The sequence below is a fragment of the Lygodium microphyllum genome, chromosome 28 (genome assembly GCF_053477565.2).
Source record: "Lygodium microphyllum isolate KBCC chromosome 28, Lygodium_microphyllum_v1.1.10, whole genome shotgun sequence".
In the NCBI taxonomy this organism is placed as follows: domain Eukaryota; kingdom Viridiplantae; phylum Streptophyta; class Polypodiopsida; order Schizaeales; family Lygodiaceae; genus Lygodium; species Lygodium microphyllum.
Window position 1 is genome coordinate 70,636,006 of NC_141162.1, and position 27,863 is coordinate 70,663,868.

Below are 27,863 nucleotides of genomic sequence, written 5' to 3' on the forward strand. Positions count from 1 at the left end.
TTCATTTACTTTTTAGATGTAACACTTTGGTCTCATAGGCCAATTTGGCCTTTGTAGACATTAATATAACTTTCTTTCCTCTCTCTCTCTCTCTCTCTCTCTCTCTCTCTCTCTCTCTCTCATCTTATGATTAATACAAGAGTATGAGGAGAAAAGTTTCATTCCATATATTTTTAATGATAATCATTTCTGCAAAACAAAATATACCAAAGTCGCCTTCCATGCATATGCAAAGGTCTTATTGTACTCAAGTGACCAATAAAGTGCAAGTGATGGATCATTTATGGAGAAGCAACAACACACATCCAAGCAAGGATGCAATAGTATGTGTATACTATTGTTGCACCCTTTTATATGTAGCCAATACTATTTGAGTAATAGCAACAGTGAGATAACCTCTACTTTTGGGCTTCTAGAGGGCCCCAATTTAAGAAATCTCATATTTTCAAGCTCTTTAAAATATCAATATGATGATGCTCTCTAATACCTCAAAAGTATATTTATCATATCTTGCAACAAACTATCTTTGTAATGCCTCACATTGTATTCATGATTACTCCTCTCCCATATTTCCATTGTTCACATTCAAACACCTTGACTATCCCTAGGTAGCTATATGTACCTAATCTCCGTTTCCTATGTACCCTTAGCTAGCTATATGTACCTAATCCCCATTTCCGTTGTAATGTGCTTATAATGACAAGATAACCCTAAAAGTAGACACTCCGTTGTAGGTTTCCAAGTACTTTCCTATTGGATGCCACCATAACTATGAAATACATTGATAATATACATACAAGGTAGATCACACACACACACACACACACACACTCTCTCTCTCTCTCTCTCTCTCTCTCTCTCTCTCTCTCTCTCTCTCTCTCTCTCTCTCTCTCTTAGAAGACACTTTCTCATCAATGCATCAAAGTCTCTCTCAATCAACACATCCAAGTCTCTCAGTCAACATTAGACAAGGTCTACCAACTTTTATATTCTTTACTCTTTCTTTCCCATTTACATATCCCCACTTTAAGGCTTTATTTCTATCAAGTCTAAGCAAACCTCACCTTAGGGTACAAGGGTGAGTACACCTATGGGTAAGGGTTAGGCCTAAGCTCTTGCCCCAAAAACAAGATGAAGCCCTCGACATGCCCAAGTCAAATCAAGATCCAAACTCATGGGAGGAGTATTTACATCAAAACATCCAAAACTTGAAAGTAAAGAACATGGTTTTGAAAGACTCACTTGCCAACATTTTTGTGTGTTGGCTAGAAATAAAGGGAGAGCTATAAATAGAAGTATAACCATTAAAAAGATAGAAAATGAAGTCAAGAAAATCAAAACCAAAGTACAAGAGAAAGTACATAAGAAAAATGAAACAAAAAAATAAATAGATCAATAAGTAGAGGAGATAAAAACACAAAAGGAGATAGATCAACAAGGTATGACAAACACCAACTTTTTAGTAGTTGATGAAGCTCTATTGCAAAAGAAGATCCCATTTCATGCACTTTTAGAAGGCCTCTGTGATGAATGACATTAAGAAACAAAAGGAGAACTAGCTCATGAAGATTACCAAGAATGTGCAAAGACATACAAGCTAAAGACAAAACTAAGGCCAATACCAAAAGAAAGGGTGCTTGAAGTGGATGGTACTATGGCAAGTAACTAAGGAAGGAGAGAATCAAGCAACTCTGAAGCTTGAAAGCATGGAAGACAAAGTTGCAATATTAAAGCAAACAAAGTGTTTCAAGGAAACCAAACTACAGGTCACAAATGAACTTACACCAACATAACTCAAAGCACAACCAAGTGAAATTGCCAAGATGAAGTCAAATAGAGATGAGGGCAAGTAGGTAGTTTAATGAGGTGGCAAAGCCTAAATACTATGTTACTTTTTGCAAAAAATGGACAAGGTGGCAAAGTCATCATAAAGGAGTTTAAAAAGCCTAATCACTTACTTTTGGATCATAATGTATTTTGTTGTGTTGTCAATCGAGTATGCACGATTGGTCATACCATAAGGCCAAACCCTTGAGCCTTTAGTTTCGTTAGACTATGTTGCTTATTTCCACTCCCTTTAGTTGATAGCTCCAAGAAGACTATCATTACATTGGTGAGAATAAGCACCAAGCACCCATTTAGGGGCCTAGGTAAAGTCTCAAGAAAGGATCACCCTAACCCTCAACCAATAAAATGCTCCATCCTGATGAGTTCCCACAGAGGGAGTGTGATGCTATTTTGGATGTCAACTTGCATGTTTTAGAAGTTGGTTTTCATTTTGGTACTAAAGGCACCTCAAAGTAGGTTTCTTTTTGTACCAATGGCTCTCCTAAGTGGATGGTAGCTAAAAACTTTGATTTCTCTCTCTTTATCCTATACACCTCTTGAGGCTTTTAAAAGGACATTGGCATAACACACACACACACACACACACACACACACACACACACTCTCTCTCTCTCTCTCTCTCTCTCAATAGTCTAAGAACCCACCAAGCTACAAGCTATCATCCAAATGTGTTTGCGATGGTGGAAGTCCAACTTAGGTGTGATAAAGATTAAGATCCAAGAACAATTAACTTTGGTTGAAAGCACATAGGTAATGTGTGCACACTCTTTGAAGGGATAAAAACAATATGAGAAGACCTAACTTCACAAAGGTGGCAATTGATCGTTAAGCAAGTGGTGTGTACAATATGAGAAGGCCTAGCTTAACAAAGATGATAGTTTATTGTTAAGCAATAGTTTAATGTGTAGGGCTTTGGTAGGTTTGGTGGTAATGGGGGGTTTAAGATGTTAAACTGACCATGATTGATTATATTATGTAATTACCATTCATAGAATGGGTAGCTTGCTTATTTGTTGTCAATCTTGACGAGCTATAGACCCTAGGCATACACCAATTATATAAATGCCATTTAATTCTTAATTAATAGTTGGGTTTGTTGTGGTATTGTCAATCATGGTTGATTCTAAGTGTGTTTACACAAATGTATGCACATTGCTAAACTACAACAATGTCAAATGAATTACTTGCAAATGTTGATGGTCAAGATGCATATGAGTTCACTTTACTTGCTCTATTACCTTGATTTGTGTTGCTATTTCATATATAAGCTCCACAAAACATAATGCTTTGGGATAGAATGGTTTCTCATTGTCTCAAAGTGATGGACTAGCAATTAGCACCTAGGCTTACAAATGCAAGGTTGCATTCAAGTCTCAATAGGTGCATCACTTGGTTGGACACCTATCTTGATATGGTGTTCATGTAACTCCAAGCTTTTGCCCACTCCAACTCTCGCTTGTTCCTCCTTGGTAGGATCTTCAAAAGGGTCATAATGCAATTGTCTCTGCTATTCAAAGACGACCGCGTGGCAGTTGCCTCTTTGCAAATATTTGGAGGGGAGGCACCTTCTTGTGGACATTCAAGAATGTGTTGTCTTAGGCAAAACAAAAAACCTTTTTCTTGAATTGGTTCGCAATGGTTCTCCTATTGATACAAATCTAAAGGTAACATAATGATGAGCTCCTTCATTTGCTAATACAAGTTTAAGGCAAGGCATTGATGACCCTCAACAAAGAAAAGGATGGCATGCCTACATGGAACCCTCTGTTATGCTAGTGCACACAAACCTTCGTACCTACGAATCACATGTACAAAATATGTGAAGTATACCATGTAATCACTTACATTTAGAAGCAATCATTGATATCTCTGCAATACATTAAAGGAGTACTTGGATCAGAAGTTAATAAAATCCACATGTCCATTGCTCTCTCTCACGTATACATGCGCATTAGAAGCATACACAAAAATCCCCTGTAAGAAAGACTTCGTTCCTTTGGCATTCATCCTACATGGTGGCAGCATGGGAGGACTTTGATGATTAGTGACTCTGCAAAAAGTTTGTGCGCATAGATTGAGCAGTTCAAATGAGTGTAAAGCTTGAGATTTGATGGAACAGACCGTTGCATCCCCACATGTCACATGAATTAGAACGTGAAAATTGGAAAATGTAGAGAAAACTACAATGCACAAGGGTGACCTATGTACAATTCAAGCCGCAGAGGACAAAACTAATGTAAACCTTCAGCTATAAGCCTTCAAAATCATGCATCATAATTCACAAATTTCTGTCTATGAACTCACAAATCCGCTCTTCCATATACATTCTGTCTTTAAGACGCCGGGGCATGTGTCTTTCATCAGGAAAGACTAGAAGTTCGTAATCTTTTCCCGCAGCTATCAATGCATTTATTAGTCGTGCCGTGTGTCTGAAGTGTACATTCTCGTCTATCATTCCATGAACGAGTAATAACTTCCCTTTGATTTTTAGCACATGATACATGACTGAGCTGCTCTCATATATTTGACAATTGCTTGCAGGCATACCCATATATTTTTCTGTATAGAAAGTGTCATATCCATCCCATGATGTGACGGGAGCACCTGCTACAGCACATTTAAAGGTTTCAGAAAACCGTGCCAAACACATAGCTGCACAGTACCCACCGTAGCTCCAGCCATAGACACCAATTCTCCCAGGAAGTGCTAGTCCCTCATGAATCAGCCACTGAACTCCAGTTTCTTGGTCTTCTACATCAACTTTTCCAATATTGTGCTTCAGGGAACCCTCAAACTTGATGCCTCTTCGTGCTGTGCCTCTGTTATCCAGCTGCAACATAAATGCAGAATACAAGTTACATTGATTGTACCAAATCATTCTTTTGAAAGGACTACCCGTAGTGCTTCATAAATAGCTGCTCTCCTGATCCACAACTATGGAAGACTAGTTATAATAACAAGCATCCACCAACATGGTCAAGCATTTGTCTTAACAACACGAGAGATTTCAACAGAAGTTAGTAATCAGAAAAAAGAACAGAATGCAGTTAACACATACTCAAATACATGCATCATGACACCCACACATGACATTAAAAAGTTTTCATGATCCCAAAAAGATGTCGCCATTGTTAGATGAGTTCAAATCACATTACAGCACATGCAGCACGTGCTTCCAAACATGTACAACCTCATTGTAGGAGAGATATCAAAGCGTGTTCATGCTTAGGAAAGGAAGCCGTGGCAAGGTGCTATGAGAGCTCAGAGATGGTTTATCATCATTTGCTGCCTTCACGATCATCATGCCATTTATAAGCATCATGAAGAATATTCTCAAAATAAATCAACTTTCCCCATGCTTTATCCATCTTGGAACTTGAATCCTTCTTTGTTACTGAAGAAAACTTCTTGCCAATACCATCGAACTCCTTGCATAAATCAACTATGCTGAAATACTTGCATAATTTCCCTTCTTCACAAGGTGCATAAACATGACAATGTCTTGAGGTATATCCATGCTCAAAGCAAACTTTACAGTTTTCTGTCTTCTTGGATTTATCCATGGTATTAAACTCAAAAGGTTGTCATAAACCTCAATGCTTGCTAGGCTTTGCAAAACAAATTTGTTTCCATATGCACACTCCAAAACATATTGATGAGTATGATTGCATAAAAAAACTATCCATGCAAACCATGATTGTAAATAAAAATAAGGTGCAAATCTTCAAGTACTTGTGAACAAGTATGATCTTTACCCTCGTCTCCTTTTCAAGTTGTCCACTCAACATTGCTCTTCATACTCCAACAATCAGCGGGTTAGGTCTTCAACACTATTGAGAGTGGCTCCTTTTGTCCTTGTAGTAGTAGTGCATTCTTTCCATCATGTAGTGTGCTCTGCTATCAACAATTGGGAGGTAGCACTATCAATGAGAAGGTGCATTATTTTTGTAGCCAATAATAGCATCATAGGGTATAGGGGATGCAGGCAGCTTCTCTGCATCTTTTTCTTTCCCTTCTTTTCAGATCTTCCTTCTATATCTTCTTCTCCATCTTCATGGTTGCAAGAAGCCCATGGTTGTCTCCATACGTAGTATGTACTAATCCATACGGTACAGTACGCTACATATTCATATGATTTAGTGTGAAAAAATAGGCACTTTTCAGCTACTCTCCTTCGAACCTACAACTTTCTTTTCCTCCTTTCTCCTTTCTTTGTTTTTCTTCCTCCTTTGTTATTTCTCTTCTCCCCAAATCCCTTTCTCTCTCTCAAGCTTCTCTCTCTCTCTCTCTCTCTCTCTCTCTCTCTCTCTCTCTCTCTCTCTCTCTCTCGCAACCTTCTCTCTCTCAAGCCCACACTTCTCTTATTTGTATGATCATTCATGGATGAGTATCCACACCCATCTTTGTAGTTATAAGTTGTAGGTAGCACTAGCGCATGTTGCGCATGCAACATTAAGTTTTGGCATGTTACCCTCAAGTATTCATCTTATATACTCTAATAGCATTGCTATTTGAACTTGAAATATCTATTCTATTAGCTTTAGTTCAAAATAATCAAGTTAATTTTTTTTGGTGCTAATATCGTACCAATACCTTATAGAATCTTAAGGCACCATTTAGTACTGTATTTTATGGTACAGTACCATATCTTGCCTTTTGTACTTGACAACTATGAAGAAGGCATCTTCAATCTTCTACCTTTCCTCCTCCAAGTTATTTTCTACAAGCATGAGAAAACATTTCCTTTTTTTCTTATTACACAATGATACATGGACTTTGAAAAGCAAAGAACTACTATCACATGGATGTAAAATTTTATTGTTTTTCGTAGCATTTGATTAAAAAGTTAATCAAATGTGCTGATGTGACTTGCACGTGTAAGTTGTAAGTTAATTCTTTCACAGTGTGGGACCCAAGACCTTGATATATAAGTTGGTGCCAAAGGTAAAAGTTGTAATAACTTAGGCCTGACAGGTACTACGTAGTACCAGGTGTCAAATTTGGGCCTATACCAATTTGTTAGCCACTAATGTCAATGGTGACATTAGAAACTAGCCATTAATTAATTATATAAAACCGATCTAGGGTTCAATAATTATTCAAGGACACTTAGGAGACAAATTAGCCTAGTCAATTTAATTATTGACTAGTGGAATTATTTTTTCGAGCACTAGAATAATTATTAAATTGATTTTTAAAATTAATATTATAAAAAATAATTTTATAAGCTAGATAATATTTAAAAAAAGAATTAGAAGGCTGCCAGCTAGCAAAACTTACCTATGCAAGTAGAACATACGTTTTTGAGGCTAGGAGAGAGCAAGAGAGGATCATTTCAATCTTCTGCAAGCTAATAGTGACAAAGAGAATGCAATAATAGCTACTACAAAAATTGACAAGCCATTTTCAATGAGCAAGAGACCTTTCAAAAGCTAGTGACATACCTTGAAGAGACTACAACAATAGATGATAGTAGTTTGAGGGCTGTTTTAGCCAAACAATATCTTATTCAATGTGTTACATCAGACTATCTAGACAGGGCAGCAACTGATTTCTTCCATTTTCTCACGATGGAAGTCAGAAATTTCTCTCTTTAACATTCTCTCTTATCCTACAACCATTTTTCGATTCACCTTAACATTTTCGAGTAATTTGAGTCATCAGAGGTAAAGATATTGTAAAATATTTGTAGTAAATCCTAATTTACAATAGAAATTAGGGTTTGGTAGCCACCTCGAGATGCATGCTCGAAATTGAGAGCCTAAGGCTTAAATTCTGACAATTAAAATTAAAAAATTTCAAGAAGATTCAAAAGGCCAACCAACCAATGTCAATTTTGGGGCTAAATTTGTCTCTTAAGGAACAAGGTGAAAGCCAATCCCCAAGCAAACTAAGGGGCAAATTGGTTTGAAGGCATCTTGGTTACTTTTGACAGCAAGTAGCACTTGGATTAGTAGAGGAGATCATAGAATCTCAGTTGTACTCTATCCTTTTGCAATAAAAACTAAAGAAATGTTGCAAGGGATACCACTTTTCGGGCCAACAAGCTGTCCATTGTACAAGATTAAAGTGGATAGAGTGCACATTTCAATTTATGTGAGTTAATTGTTGGCTGTAATTAGTGTTAAATCAAGTTAATACCACCCTATATGAGGAGAAAGGTTGGTTTCATGATATTGTTGCCGAGATATCATCAACTCCCTTGAATTGATGGGCTCGAGGCAGCTGATTGAACGTCAAAACCTTTGCTCTAGTGTTGAATTTGTATTCAGTTGAGCATTTACAAGAAGGATGTCTTTAGATAGTGAGATGGGATTAAACAGGGATGATGCCTCTCAATCTGAAAAATTCACAAAGTATTGAGGAAAATGCAATGCTTGATCTTGGATTAGGCACACATCATTGGCAGCAAGTTGATAATGTTGGTTTAGACTAAAATGTGGATCCTTCTAGGTCCCTCGAAGTTGATGATGAGTAAGAGAAAGAGGAATTTGATGATCAGTGTAAAGATCAACTAAGGACAACAGTTGAGATGTTTGTGCAATTGGCAAATGATCTTCAATTCATGTGCTTTTTGAAACCCTTAAAGGAGAGTAGCAAAGGCAAGAATACAAAATCATCTTCAAGATCTTTGGGATAGTAAGGTGTACCGAAGGAAGAGCCAATACAACAACATGATATTCCAAATGTCAATAGTTAGCATAAGCAAATGATGCTAGTGGGGCAATCGATGCATATGCAAGGCCAACTTGGAAATGCCAATCCAATTCTTTTTGGACAACATGGTATACATGCAATGATGGGGCAGCCAAGGTACTTTGGTAGAGGCAGTAGTTTTCATGCTATGGTGGGTCAGGGACCACATACGAGGATATATAGCACAACTCGTTACGGTATCCAACAACCAATGTATGGTATGCAAGGATCAATGTATCCGAGTATGACCAATACTATACATAACCCCATGTATAGCAACGTTGGGACACAAAGTGGCAAGTTTGGCAATGCATATATGTAGCCCACTGTGTTTGAACTCATAGTATTAATGTTGGTTATGTAAATGCTCCATATAGTGCTGGTCACAAGAAAAAATACAACTAGGAATGAATGTAACGTATAGGAAAATGTATCTTGGTATGGCTGGTAATATCCAAATTCCCATATACAATCACATTGCACTAGTCCAAAGTATACAAACAAGAATGTTATCTAATCCATCTGGTGCTCCTAGCATATCAAGTACATATAAGGGGCCAATCAATTAGACACAATGTTGCATATTAGTTAAGTTGGAATTGCAGCAATGTGAAAGTACAAAGGATCTCCATGCTCAAGCGGGAAAAGGCCTAGAAGCTAGTGCAAGTTTTGGGATATGGAATAGAGGTAAAGATTCCATGTGCTTCTTGGTAAAGTTTTAGTTTTGTGTAATCTATGATGGATGCAATGAATGGGGGAGGGTGGGCTAGCTGATCATCCTCAGTGATACACTTTACCTTCATGTGTTTCAACTTGTAGATTTTGGATCGAGCTCTTTCACACTCAATAGAGCATAGAAGATCTAGAGAGTTGCCTGATGCTTAGTGTGGAGGTTGCATCTCGGCTCCCCTAGTGATACATAGCTCTCATGTATAGTGCACTGATCTCAAATGTATTCAGTGTGCATCCAAGGTACTCTGCTGACAATATGTCTGCCATGAGGTTACTATTTAGTATACAGCCACCAGCTCATCCACCCTTGCCGCCCGTCACACTTTCCCGAGACAAGCATGCCTATTGCCACAAGAGTTCTTCCGCAGTGGCCCATGGTGCTACTTGAGAGTTGCAGAGCGCAAAGAGTTCCCACTACCTCTAGAGGTTGGGATCTTCGTGGTTTGTAAGTCAAGGAGGGGCAAGGTCCATCTACTAGCACCACCGGATGGACCAAACTACACCTTTTTTCTTCAGTCCTCTCACTCAGGGGAGTGCACGACACAGATAGAGAAAGAGTTGAGGAGTCAGGTGGCAGACCACACCTCCCAGTGGATAGGAGAAGGACTAGCATTGTTTGTAGAGCAGTGGCCTAGTTGCATGATGGATATTAATTGGTGGGTTGGTGTCGAGGTCCCTCACCAAAGCATTATCTTTCGAGCCCCTCCACGGTGGAGAGCTCCGACGGATATGATCGAGTGGCCTCTGGAACAGGGGGCCCGTTTCTACTAGTGCACAAAGTCTCAACTCTCAGCATGGCTGATAGATGCATTGATAGTACCACCTGGAACATCTATCACCCCTATGGTCTCGCCGAGGGCCACCATGGGGGATTGGAGTTCGCCGTCCAGACCAGCGGCAAAGCGTACCTGCATGCCTCATAGCTTCTCCTCTTCATTAGCAGCCTCCACACCGAACAGATGCCTGTTCGGTCAGTCACAGGTTTCCCCATAAGCTTACACCTTGCATCCAAGAATGTGAATAGCCTCCACTACAGTGGGGCACGTGGTTCCAAGAAATTGATTGTTCAGCAAGAGCTTCAGCTTGCCCTTGCCGAACAGATCGACATCTTACTTCTACAAGAGCTCAAGCTCACCCCCACCCAAGCCCAGCGGGTAGGGAAGGTACTCCCAGGCAGCTCGCACACTTACTAGGACCACGCCATAGGTGCCCACGGCAGGAGTGGAGGCGTATGCACCTCTATTGGTCTGAGTCTTACCGCTTGTGTACGAGACCACGGAACGATAGTGGCAAGGAGGGTGCTATGGATCAGATTGTATATTGGGGATTCGTGCCTTGAAGTCCTTAATATCTATGCCCCTACAGAGGTTAGGGCACGCAGCAGGTTCTGGGTGGAGATCGCGGAAGGACTCCCAGAGGTGGACTTCTGGATTGTTGGAGGAGACTTCAACAACCTGGAGGCTTTGGAGGACTAGCACGGCAGAGGGAAAAACTAACAAGGCATGGCCGGGGAGGAATAGGAGGTCTTTCTACTGGCACTAGGAGCATGCGATGCCTGGAGAGACCCTGTCTTCCACAGGAGGGAGAGGTCGTTGGGCTTCTCTTGGGGATACAGGCGGCTAGGTGGAGTCCTGCTAGAGGGGTTGGACAGGTTTTATATGGGAGAGTGGAGAGGCTCTCGGGGAGGCCAGATTGGACAGTTGGCAGGCACCATGTTGTCCGATCATTGCCCAGTTCTCCTGACACTAGATCCCCCAGCATATACCCTAGATACACGATCTTGTCGGATCCCTGGCTCGATCTATAGGAGGGAGGAGGTGACGAGACAGATAGAGCAGATTTGGACCAGAGAGTGGAGCAGGAGGGACTAGATCGCAGAGAAGGTTGTAGAGGTCCTAGTTGAGTCGAGCAAAATCTACCAAGAGGCAACCATACAGGCCAGACAACAAAGCTAGGAGGAGGAGAGACCACTCCGACGGGACCTTGCAGCCACGCAGAGATTATTACAGGAGGCACCAGGGCATCCCACACCCCACGCACAGGAGGTGCACACGTAAGCAGCCATGCTGGCCTAGAGGACAGGCACTCAGAGTTCTCTATCTGCACCTCAGTAGCTTTCTGGGCGTGGAAGGGGGACACGATGTGCAGGCCTCCGAGATTAGTGTGGGAGGACCCGTTCTAGCCCAAACGAGGTGATGGAGATTGCCACCGACTACTACAGTCGCCTCTTTCAACAGGAGACGGTCTCAGCTAGAGGACAGTGATGTAGACAACAGGTCTGGGATAACATCTCGTCCTTCGTCACAAAGGAGATGGGACGTTCCCTCGTAGCCCCCTTCACAGAGAAGGAACTAGAGGAGGCTTTCCATACATAGGACGGGCAGAAATGCCCGGGAGAGGATGGCCTCTCTAAGGCTTTCTTCACTACCTTCAAGGAAGTGGTGAAGGACCCCCTACTGATGGCCTTTCAGGAGATTTTCACTTCAGGATAGATGCCACGGAGTCTTTCGGCAAGCCTTATCAGTCTTCTCCCCAAAAAGGGAGACGGTTGGAGCTTTCCCAGTGGAAACCGATCACCTTATTGTTAGTGGCCTATAAGGCGCTGGCAAAGATGATTGGTAGGTGACTACGCCCCGTGCTTCCAAACATCATCCGTGACACACAGACAGGCTTTGTCCAAGATAGGAGCATCTTAGACAATGTATTCATCTTCTTTGAGGCGACAGAGTAGACCTAGCACAGTGGACAGAGACTAGCCGCACTACTCTTGGATTTTGAGAAAGCCTATGACAGGGTGGACTCGGATTTCCTAGAGGGCACCATGGTGAGATTGGGTTTCCCCCAGGCTTGGATTTGCAAGGTCTCCGTACTTTACAAATCGGCCACCAGCAGGGTTCTCATTGGAGGGAGGCGAGGGGAGGAGTTTCTGCTGGAGAGATCAGTTCGACAAGGCTGCTCCCTGCCCCCGTACCTGTTCCTTCTCTTGCAGAGGCGATGTCTCACTTCCTCAGGTCATGTGTAACCGGATTACGTGGCCTCCGACTTCCAGTAAGAGAGGAGACCGAGTTGTTAGACTCAAAGTATGCAGATGATACAACGCTCTACATAGAGGACGACGAGTTGATGCTGGAGAGAGTGAGGCTAGCTCTTGAGGTGTTCTGTTCTGCAGCAGGAGCAAATCTAGCACAGAGTGGGGCGTCCACCTGGGATTTAGATGGGTGAGCAGAGAATAGACCGTTCGGTACCTAGGGTTCCAAGTGGCACTCCACATCACTCCCGCCGAACAGTTTCTTCTAGTCCTCGATTCTATTCAGAGGAAGCTAACCTACTGGAGCACGGCTTGCCTCTCACTAGTCGGCTGAGCCCTGGTGGTTAACCAGGTCCTCCTAGCGATAGCCTGGTACATTGCCTCGTGTTGGTGCCTCTTCTCCTTCTGCGTAATGCAGCTTCGCCGCCTGGTGTAGAATTTCCTTTGGTCCGGGTAAAACGGCTCTAGGGATTCCAGGGCCAAGGTGGCGTGGGCGACTATCATACGACATCGGTCAAAGGGAGGGCTTGGGATCATAGACCCAGAGTATCAGAGTATTGCCCTCCTGGGCAAGCTAATTGTCCGCGGCCTCACACTGGGAGGGCAGACCTGGAAGGTCCTATTACAGGAGAATCTTCAGGACTATAGACCGAGGCTTGGCAGTGAGTGGAGGCTGTCCCTGAGATAGATCTTCACGTCAGCCCACATCACCCTCCCCAAATCACCCTTCCTATGCCGCTTGCTCCGCGTGTAGCAAGGCCTCTGTAAGACCCTAATCCACAGCCCCCCAGGTTGCCAGGAGGAGATAGACCATCAGCCGGTGATTTGGAATCCCCAGGTCAGGGACCGGGAAGGGGCACAAATTGGCGAGCACCCCCACATCCAGTGGGCTGGTTGGGAGACTGGCTCGGCTCGTACCATCAAGACATGGCGGAACATGTACAGGATGGTGGGCGAGGAGGTGCTGCAGCAAGTATCAGGCTGCCAACGAGGAGTGGAGTTGAGAAGAAGGGAGATAGACGTAGCAATACTCCGATACGAGAGCCGATATAGCTCAAGGAGGTATGGGCCGCTAGGTTTTCACCAGCAAGCATCCCCCTACAGGTGGTAGGAAGAGTGGGTGGCGCTCCACCTGGGGCCTTTTTCACAATGCAGGAGGGGGGGCGTCTAGCTCTTGACAGAGGGCAGCAGGATGAGGGGGTAGCTGTCCTTTTATGGAAGAGGATTCGGGTGATTGGCCTTCAGGGGAAGACATGGCGGCTAGACCCTTTGGTCTTTTGGCAGGAGCTCTGGGAGTGGCACCTCTGGATCTGGAAAGGAAGGCCACTTGATGAGCTAGAGTGGGATCCGGGAGAGTGGCTTTGGCCAGCCACTGTGGTCCCTAAGAAGCCACCAAGGTTCATGGAGTACAACGCCATGATTGGCAGACACGTACTGATGCAAGAGGATATGGATTGGGCGTCATCATGTAGCAGGCACTAGGCAGAGCACAACATCATGGAGCCGTTCTGATGGACCTTCTGGCACCTCGTATGGGACAGCTGGAGGCTGAGGAGGATATCGTATTTTTTATGGCTGGTGGCACATGGAGGCTTGGTGGTGGGAAGCTGGCTTGCCCAGATGCAGAAGCAGGGAGTTTGTAAGCACTGCACACAACAGTCTATGGAAACCCCAAAGCACTGCCTTTGGTCGTGTGAGACGGCACAACTCATGTGGAGAGGAGTATGCCGCATCCTTCGCCGCATAGCACCCAGCCTTGGATGTATCTCTTAGGGAGCTTTCTGCTGGCAAGCGGTCAGCCAGGGCCGTCACCTTGTGTGAGGCCGGGATGCAGGATACGATATTCATTGTCAAGGCAGGGTCGTGCGTAGTGGTGGGTTTAGAGGCTCTACCCATCCGCCAGGTACGAATCTGCTCGGGGGAGACAATTTCAAATACTGGAGCCCACAGTAGATCGCTCTGAGGTATAGAAAATCATAGGGAGTCTTACTGGTTGGCATATCTAAAAGGCGCGGTGTCAAGTGGCTTTTGGCGGAGAGAGACTTTCAATATAGGTGCCCTTAGCAGAGCTCTGGACCTCCATCATCCACTCCCTTCGAGGCCGATGGGATCAGGTGCAGGGCGAGTTCAGGGCTCGTCAGGAGCTCCGATGTCATTTCATGCGCACTTGGGGCGGCCAGGACCTGTTCTTCGTGATGCAAGTAGGCAACTCCAAATGGCAATACACCCCCCCCTCTATGGCTTCTTGCCCCTATCGCCCCCAAACCACCTTGAGAGGCTTATATATATGATGTATCCGTGACTTTCATCAGCTCCAGCTTGTCTGTTGAGAATGAGTATTCCGTTGTAATCAGTTTTTTTGAGTAATATAATCAACCACATTTTACAAGAAAAAAAAAGTCACTGCAATTGGTATGCAAATGTATATTGTTTTCACGAAAGCTTTGAAACTATAGATTTGTATCACAATGCATTAGTATGCATCAATGTATGATCATCAGGGATTGATTATCGGTTGCGAGTTTTCAATGATGATTATTTGTTTTCAGTGCTATTCAGTTGGATTTGTGGAGAGTAATTTCTCTCACATGCACCTGAAGAGCAATCTTGGGCAAAGACCCTCATGGCTAAGGGCTGAAGGATATCCAAAATTTTGCCACCAAAATAAAGGCTTCACAAGTGACTCTCTCCTCCAACAAGTGGAAAAAGCAAAAGCCACATGCCTTCTCTGATTTGCATAGCATCCTAGCTCCTCCAGCACTGCATTCTAGTCATCCAAAGGGACCACATGAGTCCAATAAGCAAGTAGGTCTCAACGGAATTCTGTATCATCCATGACCGCTGGCAACTTGTAGGCCGGATGTACCAATGCGGCAAAACCATGGATGGTCGGCTTATGCATCCATGCCCATCTCCTCTCTCCTATCTCTGAAACATGTGCACGTTGTCTCTGTGATCACTGTACAAACACGTGCCTCCACCAATGCCGCTCTAAAGAATTAAACGAGAAGGCCCATGGTGGACCCCTTGCAATCACTCATACGTAACACCCTATAAAAGGCAATCATGACAATGACAACGGTACGGACTTTTTGCCAAAACTACTCATTAAGACACAAGCACTGCATGGCTTTGGCCTCCTCTGTCTCACGCTCATCCCACTCATTTCATAGAGTAGACATCACTATTTGACAATTGCACCTCATAAAGATGCTCCAGCAATAACCACATGTAAGCAAAGAAAATTGAAGGCTTCTTCAACTCCAGTGTGCTATGCTCACGATACATTGCAAGCACCTTTACCTTTACTGTGAAGAATGTGACAATTGATGTAGCTTTGCGGACCACCCTCTTCACCCACTTGAGCTTCCCAATGTCCTCCATGAGCAAGTCCAAACAATGACTTGCACGTGGAGTCCACACAATCATGGGAAACTCGGCCTCAAGTAAATGGCCCATGCGCCGACAATTCGATGCATTATCAGTAACAACTTGCACCACATTTGAGGGGGCTACCTACAACCACAATTTACAAATTACAAGTATACTAACAATACTTGGAAGTTGGATGTTTGAGAGAGAAAGAGAGAGTTGAAACTTAAGCCTTTCAAGTTTCAAGTTTCAACTTTCAAGATTCAAGAATGAAGAGAGATGGGGTTTGGGGGCCTTGCAGCCCAAGGAAAAAGAGAGAATCGAGATAGATTTATTTATTTTTTTGCAATTAAAATGTGGCTGATTATGTTACTTAAAAAAATCTGATTACAACGGAGTGCTCATGCTCAACAAACTAGCTAGAGTTGATGCAAAGTCACAAATACATCATGTATACAAGCCTCTCAAGGTGGTCTGGGGGGGATGGGAGCAAGAAGCCATGGAGGGCGGTGTATCGCCATCTGGGGTTGCCTGCCTACATCATGAAAAACAGGTCTTGGCCGCCCCAAGTACACATCAAATGACAACGGAGCTCTTGACGAGCCCTGGACTCACCCTGCACTTGATCCCAATGGCTGCAGAGGGAGTGGATGATGGAGGTCCAGAGCTTTGCCAAGTTCGCCTATACCGAAAGTCTCTCTCCGCCGAAAGCCTCCTAACACCGTCCCTTCCAGATATGCCATCCAGTAAGACTCCCTATGATCTCCCATACCTCAAAGCGGTCTATTGTGGGCTTCGGTACCTGGCGGATGGGTGGAGCCTCCAAACCGGCCACTGCGCACGACCCTACCTCTCGATGATGAATATCGTGTCCTGCATCTCGACCTCATACAGAAGGTGACAGCCTTGGCTGACTGCCTGCCAGCAAAAAGCTCCCCATGAGATACATCCAAGGTTGGGTGCTATACAGCGAAGGATGCGGCATGCTCCTCTCCACACGAGTTGCGCCTCCTCATATGATCAAAGACAGTGCTTTGGGATTTCCAGAGGCTACTATGTGCAACGCTTACAACCTCCCTCCTTCTACATCTGGGCAAGCCAACTTCCCACCGCCAAGCCTCCATGAGCCACCAGCCATAAGAAATATGATACCCTCTTCGGCCTCCAACTATCCCATAGGCGGTGCCAGAAGATCCATCGGAAGGGCTCTGTGATGCTGTGCTCCACCCAGTGCCTGCTACGTGACGGCGCCCAATCCATATCCTCCTGCATCAGTACGTGTCTCCCAATCCTGGTAGTGTACTCTAGGAACCTTGGTATCTTCTTGGCGACTATAGTGGCCGGCCATAGCCACTCTCATGGATCCCACTCCAGCTCATCAAGTGGTCTAGCCTCCCACGTCCAAAGGCGCCACTCCTTGAGCTTCTTCCAGAAAACATAGAGGTCCAGTTGCCATATTTTCCCCTGAAGGTCCACCACCCGAATCCTCCCTCATGAAAGGGTAGCTATCCCCTCATCCTACTGCCCTCTATCAAGGACCAGACCCCCCCCCCTCTTGAACGGTGAAGAATGTCCCCTGCGGGGCACCGCCCACTCTACTTGCTACCTGTAGGGGGATGTCTGTTGGTGAAAACCTAGCGGCCCATACCTCCCCAAGCTCTATCGGCACTCGTATCGGGGGAGCAAGCCACTCCAGAGGTATTGCTGCGTCTATCTCCCTTCTCCTCAACTCCACTCCTCTTTGGTAGCCTGATAGTCACTGCACCACCTCCTCGTCCGCCATCTTGTACACCTCTTGCCATGTCCTGATGGTACGAACCACGCCGGCCTCCCAACTAGCCCACTGGATGTGGAGGCGATCGCCAATCTGTGCCCCTTCCCAATCTTTGACCTGGGGGTTTTAGATCACTGGCTAACGATCTATCTCCTCCTGGCAGCCTAGGGGCTCTAGATTAGGGCCTTTCAGAGGCCTTGCCACACATAGAGTAAGCTACGTATGAAAGGTGGTCTGGGCTAATGTGAAGATCCATCTCACGGAAGGCCTCCACTCACCAAGCCTCAGTCTACAATCCTAAAGACCCTCCCTCCTGCAATAAAACCTTCCAGGTCTACTTGCCTTGTGTGAGGCTGCAGACAACTAGCTTGCCTAAGAGGGCCATACTCTGATACTTTGGGTCTATGATCCCAAGCCCTCCCTCTCACCGGTGCCGTATCATGGTCGCCCATGCCACCTTGTCTCTGCAATCCCTGGAGCCATCTGATCGTGAACAAAGGAAGTTCCGCACTAGACGGCCAAGCTGTACTACATAGAATGAGAAGCACCAACACGAGGCGATATACCAAGCCATTGCTAGGAGGATCTCATTAACCACCAGAGCTCGGCCGGCTAGTGAGAGGCCAGCCGTGCTCCAGTAGCTCAGCTTCCTCCGAATACAATCAAGAACAGGAAGAAACTGCTGGGCGGGAGTGATATCGAGTCCCACCTGGAACCCTAGGTACCAGACAGTCTGCCCTCTAATCACCCATCTAAGTCCGAGGTGGACGCCCCACCCCATGCTAGAGTCCGGGTTTGTGAGAAAAACAAGCAACTTTTGCCAGTTGATTTTCACTCCCGCTACAAGACAGAACACTTCAAGAGCCAGCCTCACTCTCTCCAACATCAGCTCATCGTCCTCTATGTAGAGTGATGTGTCATCTGCATACTCTGAGTCTAACAACTCAGTCTCCTCTCTCACTGGAAGTCATAGGCCACGCAATCTGCTCATACGTGACCTGAGGAAATGGAACATCGCCTCTACAAAGAGTAGGAACAGGTACGGGGCCAGGGGGCAGCCTTGCCATACTAATCTCTCCAACTGAAACTCCTCCCCACGCCTACCACCTACGAGAAGCCTGTTGGTGGCTGATCTGTAAAGTGCAGAGACCCTGCAAATCCAAGCCTACGGGAAACCCAACCTCACCATGGTGCCCTCTAGGAAGTCCCAGTCCACCTTGTTATAAGCTTTCTCAAAATCCAAGAGTACTACGGCCAGTCTTTGCCCATTGTGCTGAGCTCACTCTGTCGCCTCAAAGAAGGTGAATACATTGTCCAAGATGCTCCTATCCTGGACAAAGCCTATCTGTGTCTCATGGATGATCTCTGGAAGCACGCGGCGTAGTCGCCTACCAATCATCTTTGCCAATGCCTTATAGGCCATTGACAATAGTGTGATTGGTCTCCACTAGGAAAGCTCCAACCGGTTTCCCCCTTTTGGAAGAAGACTAATAAGGCCTGACGAAAGACTCTTTGGAATCTATCATGAAGTGAAGATCTCCTGGAAGGCCATCCGTAGGGGGTCCTTCACCACTTTCCAGAAGGTAGTGAAGAAGGCCTTAGAGAGGCCATCCTCTTTCGGACATTTCTAGCCGTCCTATGTATGGAAAGCCTCCTCTAGTTCCTTCTTGTGAAGGGGGCACCCCATCTCCTCTGAGACGAGGGATGGGGTGTAATCCCAGACCTGTTGTCTATATCGCTGCCCTCTAGCTGAGGCCGTCTCCAACTCAAACAAGCGATTGTAGTAGTCAGTGGCAATCTCCATCACCTCGTCTAGGCTAGAACAAGTCCTCCCATACTGATCTCGAAGGCTGCGTATCTGCTCTCCTAAAGAGCGAGACTGGTGCACCTGGAAGAACTCCCTACATATCGTATCTCCCTTCCGCGCCTAGAAAGTTGCCGAGGTGTGGAAAGAGAACTTCGAGTGCTTGTCCTCTAGGCCAGCAATGGCTGCTCGCACATGCATCTCTTGTGCGTGGAGGGTAGGATCCCCTAGTGCCTCCTGTAATAATCTCTGCGTGGCTGCAAGGTCCTGCTGGAGTGCTCTCTCCTCCCAGCTGTGCTGCTTGGCCTATATGGCTGCCTCTTGGCAGATTCTACTCCACTCGGCTAGGGCCTCTACAACCTCCCCTGCGATCTGGTCCCTCCTGCCCCACTCCTTGGTCCAAACCTGCTTTATCTATCTCGTCACCTCCTCCCTCCTATAGATGAAGTAAGGGATCTGACAGGCTTGTGTGTCTAGGGCAGATGCTGGGGGATCTAATGTCAGGAGAACCGGGCAATGATCGGACAATGTGGTGCATATCAACTGCCCAATCTGACCTCCACGAGAGCCAGCCCACTCTCCCACATAAAACCTGCCCAACCGCTCCAGCATAACTTCACCTAGCCACCTGTATCCGTAGGAGAAGTCTACGACCTCTCCCTCCTATGAAAGGCAAGGTCTCTCAAGGCATCGCGTGCTCCTGCTGCCAGTAGAAAGACCTCCCATGCCTCTTTCTCCTCCCTAGCCATGTCGTGGTAGTTTCTGCCTTTGCCCTGCTGATCCTCAAAAGCTTCCAGGTTATTGAAGTCTCCTCCAACGATCCAAGAGTCCACCTCCGTAAGGGCATAGACATTGAGGACTCCAGGGCACGAGTCCCCAATATCCAATCTGATCCATAGAACCCTCCCTGCTACTATCGTCCCGTAGTCTCGTACACACGAGGTGAGACTCGGGCCAATAGAGGTCCATACGCCTCCACTCCTGCTATGGCCACCTATGGCGTGCTCCCAATAGGTGTGTGAGCTGCCCGGGAGTACCTTCCCAACCCACTCGGCCTGGGTGGGAGTGAGCTTGTGATCCTGTAGAAGTAAGATGTCGATCTGTCTGGCAAGGGCAGGCTGCAGCTCCTGCCAAACAATCAACTTCTTGGAACCATGTGCCCCACTGTAGTGGAGACTATTCACATTCCAGGATGCAAGGTGTAAGCTCATGGGGAAACCTGCGAGTGACCGAACATGCATCTGTTTGGTGTGGAAGCTGCTAATGAGGAGAAAAAACTATGGGGCATACAAGTACGCTTTGCGGCAGGTCTGGATGGCAAACTCCAGTCGCCCAGAGTGGCTCTCGGCCGAACCAAAGGGGTGATAGATACTCTAGGTGGTACTATCAATGTGTCTTATCAGCCATGCTGAGAATCGTGACTCTATACACTGGTTGAAACGGGCCGTCTATGCTAGGGTCCACTGGATCACATGCCTCGGAGCTCTCCATTGTGGGAGAGCTGGAAAGATCATGCTCAAGTGTGGTACCTCAGCTCCAGCCCACCAATTAATGTCCATCATGCAACTAGGCCACTGTTGTGCAAACATTGCTAGTCCTTCTCCCATCCACTGGGAGATGTGGTCTGCCACCTAACTCTTCAACTCCTCAATCTGTGTCATCGTCTAATCCCCAGTAAGAGGACTCAAGGAAAAAGGTGTAATTTGGTCCATCCAGTGGTGCTAGTAGATGGACCTTGTCCCTCCTTGACTTATGAACCACGAAGATCCCCACTTCTAGAGGTAGTGGAAACTCTCCGAAATCCGCCACTCTCAGATAGGACCATGGGCCACTGCGGAAGAACTCCTACGGTAATAACTGTGTCTGTCTCGATAAAGTGTGACGGGCGGCAAGGCTAGATGAGTTGGTGGCTGTATGGGAGGGGGAACACTGCTGGTGCGAGGAGAATGTGGGCGTGTGTGGCTCATCGCTACTTGTGGGAGGAGGGGGGGTGGGTCTAGGAAGGATCTCCTGAAATGAGTGCGGATCAAGGGGGGTGCTCGGCAGGGGGGGTGGTGGGAAGAAGAGGATCGAGGGATGGTGGGATGGTCGGAGGTACGTGGCGAGTGTTGGGGGGAGAGTGGGGGAAGACTAGTGACCCTAGAGGGGGGGGGGCTGTGGGCCAGGGGTCAGGGGGGGAGTCTGGGAGGTGGGGGGTGGGTGGTGGTGGGACTGGGGGATCTGAGGTGGGGTAGTCTGTGGTGCGGGTGGTGGCTGTGGGGGATTGCGGTCTTGCTGGGTGGGGCGGGCAAGCGGGGGAGGAGGGAGGGTTGTGGAATGCGTTGCCGAGGGAGCGTCGCTCATCCTCTTGCTCCCTGCTGTCGGGTCTAAGTCTGAGAACTGGCTGCGGCCCCCCTACCATCGCCCTCTCTATCGTCTCTGGACCCGTGTGAAGCCATCAATGTCCACCTACGGGCCTGTCAGCGAAGCCGCCTTGGCTCCGAAGCATGTACAATCTGTTGCTTAATACCCAAAGTTGTGGCAGCGTAGGCATTGCCGTGGTTGCCTAATCACAATGACCTGCTGCCTAAAGGAGTGACTTGCTGCCTCAATCTCCAGGATCTTTGGGATACACTTTGTGTCTTTCACGGCCACTCGTATCTTTGGGACTCCTGCAGCAGTCACTGCATCCGCGAAGGAGGCAGGGAGAACTGTGCCGAAGAGTCGTACAAAGCCCTCCACTAATTGGCGGTACTCTACCGCCAGTCCGAGGAAAAATAAAGTGACTGGGTGTCTGAGAAATCTGTTATGGAGAGCAAATGACTCCAAAGTGAAGCCGCTATACCAGGGAACCATGTAGATGACCCCCTTCATGGAGTCAGAGGGCGAGCTCTCCACTAAATCACGAGCTGCATCCGCAAAGGTGAGTCAAACCATGAAGATCCCTCGACCCATAAGGACTGCATCTACAATCTGCATTGTGCCAATGCGCACCGTGGAGTGGAGCCAATTCCGCAGCTGGGCCCTTAATGGGGACTGTCCAACCACTTGACCAAAGATCGTTGTTTCTTTCAACTCCAGCTCTGTGGCGCGGACGGCTAAGAGCTATTCCTCCGAGAGGATGAACCGCAAGACGTTTGACTGGGGGGCACTCGCAAAATGCGCTGGTGTCTAACCAGAGGTTTGCATTGCGTGTCCTTGCTAGGGATCTATCTATCATGCTGCTGTGTTATCGGGGCGGGGAGAGGGAAAATTTTGTTCTCGTTCAAAGAGGTGGTGTTATCTCAAAGCAAAAGATGTGGAAGAAAGCGCACAAGGGGGAGAGGGGGGGAGGATGGGTGGAGGGGGCTGGAGGAAACGGGCGAAGGGTTGGTCAAGGAGAGGCGGGAGGGGGCATAGGACAGGCGGCCACAAGGTAGGCTTGGCGACAAGGGCGGGGGAGGAGGGGGGGAGAGAGAGAGGAGGAGAGCAGAGGGCAAGTGGCCAAGGGGTAGGCCTGGCGGGAGGGGAGAGGCCTGACGAGAAGGCGCAAGGCGGGGGGGAAGCGGACTGGCGCTAGCAAGAGGGGGGGAGGGGAAGAGGGCGGGGGGGAGCAGAGGGCAAGTGGCCAGGGGGTTGGCTTGGCGGGAGGGGAGAGGCCTGACGAGAAGGCACAAGGGGGGGAGGAGGGGGAGCAAGGGTGCAGTCAACAGTTGAGACGGGGGCAGCATTGCGTTGCGATGGCAAGGAAGTCCATATTGGTGTGATTCCCATTTGAGGAGATACACCCAAGTGTTAACTACCTAGGATCAAAGGCATTCAAAAAGCTTCACAATCGAGATAGATACTAGAGAGAAATTAGAATAGGGAGATAGATAGTTACACATAAATCAATTATCATAATGAAAGAAAGTGAAACAAATTTAAAAGAAAATTTACAATGTATACCTCAATGATAGCTTGTTGAATGTGGCGATAGATGAATGCACCCGTCATTTTCCTCCCCCTCTTACCGGTATCTACACCCCGTACAAAGTACAAAGTACAAAGATTTCTCTAAGAAAGGCAACCAATCCACACATATGACCAAGAGCTTGAGAGAGAGGTGATTGTCTCTTCAGCACTGCATGAGCCTCCACTCTTTGTCTTTTACCGGAGCTGGATCTAGATTGGAGCCCCCACCACCAATGGTAGAGGCCTCTCCCGTATCGGTTGATGATACACCCACATTGGGCGCTTCCTCGTTAGTAGGCATTGGAGTTGGTGCCAATAAGCCACTTCCTCCTTCTCTTGTGGATTCCTCTCTCATCTTGGCGAGAATCTCCTCCGTGATGTTTTGAGGAATATCCTTGCATGGAGAAACTTGCTCCCTCGTCTTGGAAAGAAGTTGAAGAAGCCGAGTTGCATCACTTGTATAGCGCTTCCACCAATACTTGCATGTCCAATGGTAGGAGTTGAACTTCTTTGTGTCCCTCTCAACATGGACCGCATGTGATTTGAAGGCCTCATACTTCTCACGAGTCGTGGTGCTGATGACGGATAAAGAGGCCCGAGAGAGAGAGAGAGAGAGAGAGAGAGAGAGAGATGCTTTAAGTCTCGACTCTTGAAACTTGAGTCTTGAAAGCTGAAAGGGAGAGAGATTCGAGAGGCCCGAGGGTTGGGGTAAAGTTGAAAGAGCAAGAGTGAGAGAGAGGGAATGGGAGATGAGAATGGTAAATGCTTTGATAGGATGCAGGATAGAGGGGATGGGAGATGAGATTTAATAATGGCAAATGCTTCAATAGGGTGCGGGAAAGAGGGGATGGAAGATGAGATTCGAGAATGAAAAATCACAAGTCCATTCAAGAACCAAGATTCAAGAGAGGACGATGAGAATGGTAAGTGCTTGCTATATTGATATGGAAGCATGGAGGAGAGGAGCACATTTTGTAGATGAGAGAAGAGTCAAGGTTCAAACAGTCAAAGAGGGGTGGGGTCAACGGTGTGGGATGATGTAACCAAGGCTTCCCACCCCCCTAAAAAGTGCCATGCAGGCAGGCGGAATGCGCAGGAGAGAAGGCCGAGGCGCAAGAAACGCGCGACCCGAGATGCGCAAGCGAGCTGGCCCAAATAGGCCCAAAATATCATATAAGTCCGTACGGATACATACCGTACGGATCGTACCGTACGGATAGTACCATATGTCGTACGAAGGAAACTATGGCTGAAATTGATGATCAACCGGTTATTTTTTACCCAGATGATGATGGAAAACAAACAGAAGAACAAGCAGGTCATGGACAACAAGATAAACTTGCTGATTATGAAAATACAAGTGCTGGTAATGAAAATGAAGGTGCTATACAACATGAACAACATGCTGAAAATGGCTTACAACAGCCAATAAATGCTAAATAGTAAAAATAACATACCTCCTAATGAAGACCCAATTCTTGAGAGATCATTGGGTGTGCAAGTCTACATGCTTAAGAAGACAGCCACATAGGTATCTTTGCACTATGTGATGCTTACAAATCAGGGTAAGCCCCTTACATATAAAGAGGCCAAGTCATGCAACTTTAGCAGTAAGTGGGAGCTAGCTATGCAAGAAGAGATTAAATCTCTGTATGCTAATGATACTTGGGATCTTGTGTCGTTGCCCAAAGGAAAAAAGCCTCTTCCAAACAAATGGGTTTACAAAGTAAAGATACTTGATGGGAAACCCAAGTACAAGGCAAGACTGGTTGCCAAAGGAAATGCATAGAAGGACGGGATTGACTTCCAAGAGGTCTTCTCACCTATTGTGAAGATGACCACTCTACGTGTGCTTTTTGCTCTCATTGCTGTATTGGATTTAGAGCTATACCAAATGGATGTGAAAACAACTTTTCTGCATGGTGACATTGATGAGGAAATCTACATGAAAAAGGCCGTGTAAACTAAAACGTAGCTTGTATAGGCTGAAGCAAGCACCACGGCAGTGGTACAAAACGTTTGATACTTTTATGCTCTCTCATGGGTTTACACGCAGCCATGCAAATCTTTGTTTGTACATGAAAAAGGATACAGATGGCAACCCCATCATACTTGTTTTGTATATGGATGATATATTAATAGCTGGAAAAAGAAAGACTAGCTTGGATACTCTCAAAGATTAGCTAAAATCAGCTTTCTCCATGAAAGATTTTAGGAATGTAGAGCATATAGTAGGCATGAGGATTCACAGGGATAGAACATAGAAATTGTTGTTCTTATCTCAAGAGAAGTACATTGAAAAGGTACTGCACAGATTTAACATGGTTGAAGCTAAGCCTCTTGGGTTGCCCTTACCTCCATATCTTAAGCTTAGTAAAGCCAACAACCCAAAAGATGACATGGAAGCCGAAGCTATAAAGGGAATCCTTATGCATCAGCTTGTGGCTGTCTTATGTATGCTATGGTTGCTACTCATCCAGACATTGCTCATGCAGTGAGAGTTGTCAGCAAGTTTATATCAAATCATGGAAAATCACATTGGGAGGCTGTCAAGTGTATTCTTTGATATCTAAAGGGTACACAAAGAAAGTATATTTGCTATGGGTAGGGTACACTTAGTCTGCAAGGTTATTGTGATGCACACATGGCAGGTGACTTGGACACTCGCAGGTCCACTAGCAGGTATGTCTTTACAGTTGCTGGTGGGGGCGTTTCTTAGTGCTCCATGTTGCAAAATATCGTAGCACTGAGTACTACTGAAGCTGAATACATATCAGCTACTATTGAAGCTTCTAAGGAAGCTATATGGTTGAGCAGACTTGCAGAGGATCTCGACATGTCTATGAGTACTCTAGTGTTGGGATGTGACAACGAGAATGCTATGCATCTGGTTAAGAATGCCATGTATCATTCAGGAACAAAGCATATAGATGTGCGATATCACTTTATCAGACGAATTTTGAAAGATGGTCTAATCACATTGACCAAGATCAAAACACAGGACAACCCTACATATGTTCTCACTAAAGTCTCAGCAAGGCTCAGTATGAGCATTGCATATGACTAGTGGGAGTTGGTTAAAGATTCACTTCAGACCTTTAAGTGGGAGGTTGTTGGGATATAAAGGTCCTTAATTCACCTCCATGTATCATATACGTGTATTGAAGTTTACATGTAATTTTTTTTATGATATTTTGATTCGTTCAAAAGTTGAAGAAGAGCATAAGCAACAATTGAAAATAGTATCTCAAAAACTCCGCAAAAACAAACTTTATATGAATGGCAAAAAGAGTAAAATTTTCCTAGAAGAGATTCACTACTTGGGCCATATTATTTCCAAGGATGGTATTCATATGGATCCAGAAAAAGTCAAGGCTATTGTAGAATAGCCAAAATTGACTAGTATTCATGGAGTTCGAATTTCCTGGGATTATACTCTTATTATAGGAGATTCTTTAAATGGTTTGTAGCGGTTGCTAGACCCTTGCATGATTTAACTAAGAACTCTGTGACATTCCAGTGGACCAAACTAAAGAAGAAAGCTTTTAAAGCTCTAAAGTTCTATATCGACAAAGAACCTTTTTTTATTATACCTAATTTGTCGAAACCTTCCTTTGTGGAATGTAATGCTTCAGAAGACCGCATTGATACAATCTTGAAACAAGAGAAGCATGCAATTCCTTATACAAGCAAAAGGTTGCAAAATGCAAAAAGGAATGCTACTACTTATGAAAAGGAGCTAATGGCCATCATTGAAACTTTAAAAGATTGGAGACAATATCTTTTAGGGGGAGAATTTCTCATCAAGACGGACCATGATAGTTTGAGATATCTTTTCAACTAACCAAAGATTTTTGAAAAGCATATTCCATTAGCCAATTATTTAGCTTAATTTAGCTTTCAAATACTGCATATTCTTGGGAAGTAAAACAAGGTAGTTGATGCCCTATAACAAAGTCCCGAGATTCATATACTATCTATAATCCATTATACAGATTTCACAAGTATGAGGACCACATATACTTCTTATGAAGATTTTAAAATCATCTAGGAGAGTTTACAACTTGGTAAAAGATTTAACTCCCATGTTATCAAATATGGATTTCTTTTTATGAAACACAAATTATATCTTACTAAAGATTTCAGGACTAACGTAATGGAAGAATGTCATGTGACTCTTTATATGGATCATAGTGGTATTTTTGCCACAACCAAGGCACTTGAAATATATTCCTTTCAGCCAAGTCTTTGACGAGACATTGAGCAATTTATCAAAGAATGACTTGCGTACCAAAAGATTAAGTTTGATTGCCAAAAGCCTACAGGACTTTTGCAACCATTTACCAATTCTAAGAGAACCTTGGAAAAGCATTGCTATGGATTTTATTTTTCACTTTTCAAATCAATAAACAACAATGATGGCATATGGGCTAATATTGACAGGTTTAGCAAATAGACTCATTTCATTCCAGCCAAGAAGACTATCAACCCTCTAGTTTCATGGGTTACCGTGGGTGATAGAGATCCATGAATCACTATTCTCCTTTGACGAGCTCTTTTTGAAAACTTGGGTACAAAGCTTACTTTTTCTTCTTCCTATTATTCTCTAACGGATAGTCAAAGTGAGATAGCCAATCTCACAATATTTGATATATTAAAGTGCTATTACCATGAAGCTAACCAACAACGGAAAAAGT

General features: G+C 45.4%; 1 protein-coding gene across 2 annotated transcripts in view; it reads right to left on the minus strand.

The window, feature by feature from the left end:
* Positions 1 to 3,741: 3,741 nt before the first annotated feature.
* The window catches only part of LOC148011583 (prolyl oligopeptidase family protein), a 157,794-nt gene continuing 133,672 nt past the window's right edge, over positions 3,742 to 27,863 (minus strand). For both annotated transcript variants that reach the window (XM_087669846.1, XM_087669845.1), the window contains one exon: positions 3,742 to 4,678. In XM_087669846.1, coding sequence (XP_087525972.1) covers positions 4,127 to 4,678 — 552 coding nt within the window. In that variant the 3' untranslated portion in view covers positions 3,742 to 4,126. The remainder of the gene's footprint in view (positions 4,679 to 27,863) is intronic.